Source organism: Pygoscelis adeliae, unplaced genomic scaffold (genome assembly GCF_000699105.1).
Source record: "Pygoscelis adeliae isolate BGI_AS28 unplaced genomic scaffold, ASM69910v1 Scaffold197, whole genome shotgun sequence".
NCBI classification, from domain to species: domain Eukaryota; kingdom Metazoa; phylum Chordata; class Aves; order Sphenisciformes; family Spheniscidae; genus Pygoscelis; species Pygoscelis adeliae.
Window position 1 is genome coordinate 2,572,966 of NW_008825105.1, and position 1,339 is coordinate 2,574,304.

The following is a 1,339-nucleotide window of genomic DNA, read 5'->3' on the forward strand; positions in this document are numbered from 1 at the left end:
TTACTAGCGAGAGGTTTCCCTCCGCAGGTTTTACTGCGATTACTGCGACACGTACCTCACCCACGACTCGGTAAGTACCAAACCTTCCGCCTTAATTTCTCTGTCCTATCAAGAGCGTTAAAAGAAAACTTACCCCAGGCTGAAAGCGGGTCGCTTGCAATATTGCGGCGCCCTGCTCGTCCTCTCCCGCTTCTTTGCAAAAAAGAACGAGAACGGGGGGAGTTTGAATGTCGGCAGCGCTCGGCGGTCAAGGGCAGCCGACGCTCGTGGCTGCCGAGGAGTGTTGCGGTGAGCTGGTAAGGGAGGGCTGGCTGGCTGCCTGGGCAACCTCCTCTGCTTAAACTGGAGTCTCGAGGCTTCCACGTAAAGGTTTCGCGCATCACCCGTCTGCTGACCGGGCACAGAAACCAACCTGTTTCATACTGCGAAGTTGCATACGTTTAAAATTATACAACAGCTCCCAGTAAACTTTGGTTTTATGTGGTGTTATGTGGTCTTTCTCAGCCCTCCGTGAGAAAAACCCACTGCAGTGGCCGAAAACACAAAGAGAATGTGAAAGACTACTATCAAAAATGGATGGAGGAACAAGCCCAGAGCCTGATTGACAAAACAAGTAAGGCTAATCCTTCTGTGACCCTGGGTTGCTTTCCCGTTACCTCCCCTGTCTTCCCTCTGGCTGCTTTTCTTCTGTTCTTCCATGCTGATTCTTCCTCGCTTCCCCGGTGAGTCTTTGCTCCGTGAATCAGGAGCGAAAACTTCGCTTAGAATCTGAATCTGGAACTCGTCAGTGTGGGCTTCCGCCTAAGGGACGAGGGCTCTGCCCGAGGGGTGGTTGCAAGCAGGCACCTACTGCTCTGCTGTGGTTGAGAGGGCTGTAGGTACCACCGCCTTTGCACTGCTAGTGATGTCATACAAGGTCTCATCGCACGTTTTTGCTTTTTGGTAGTAGCACGGTTATGTAGAGAGCATGAACAAGAAATCCAAAAGATAGGAAAATGGACGCTGAAGTGTATGGATTGTTGCTTTTTTGTTTTTTTAAAAAAAAATGCTCTGGTTGCTTGCCCTCAATTCTCTAGGGATATTGAATTTTTTTTTTTTTCCTCTCTTGCTATCAAAAGCTTGAATAAAGCGTGAAGAGTTTCCTCTCAGTTTATAGGGTTCTTTTCCTCTCGCTTGTCCTCTGAATAGTGGTTCTTTTCTCTCTCCAAAGAAATACAAATGCCAGATTAACTTTTTGGCGACTTTCTTTAGATCATAGAATTGTAGAATCTCTCAAGTTGGAAGGGACCCATAAGGATCGAGTCCAACTCCCTGCTCCTCGCAGGATGACCTAAAACTA

The 1,339-nt window shown here is 48.0% G+C and overlaps 1 protein-coding gene across 1 annotated transcript in view; it reads left to right on the forward strand.

Annotated features, from left to right (window-relative positions):
* The window catches only part of SNRPC (small nuclear ribonucleoprotein polypeptide C), a 20,257-nt gene that overhangs the window by 15,746 nt on the left and 3,172 nt on the right, over nt 1-1,339 (forward strand). Inside the window, exons 2-3 of the mRNA XM_009327468.1 lie at nt 8-70; nt 505-613. Of these exons, the coding sequence (XP_009325743.1) occupies nt 8-70; nt 505-613 (172 nt within the window). The remainder of the gene's footprint in view (nt 1-7; nt 71-504; nt 614-1,339) is intronic.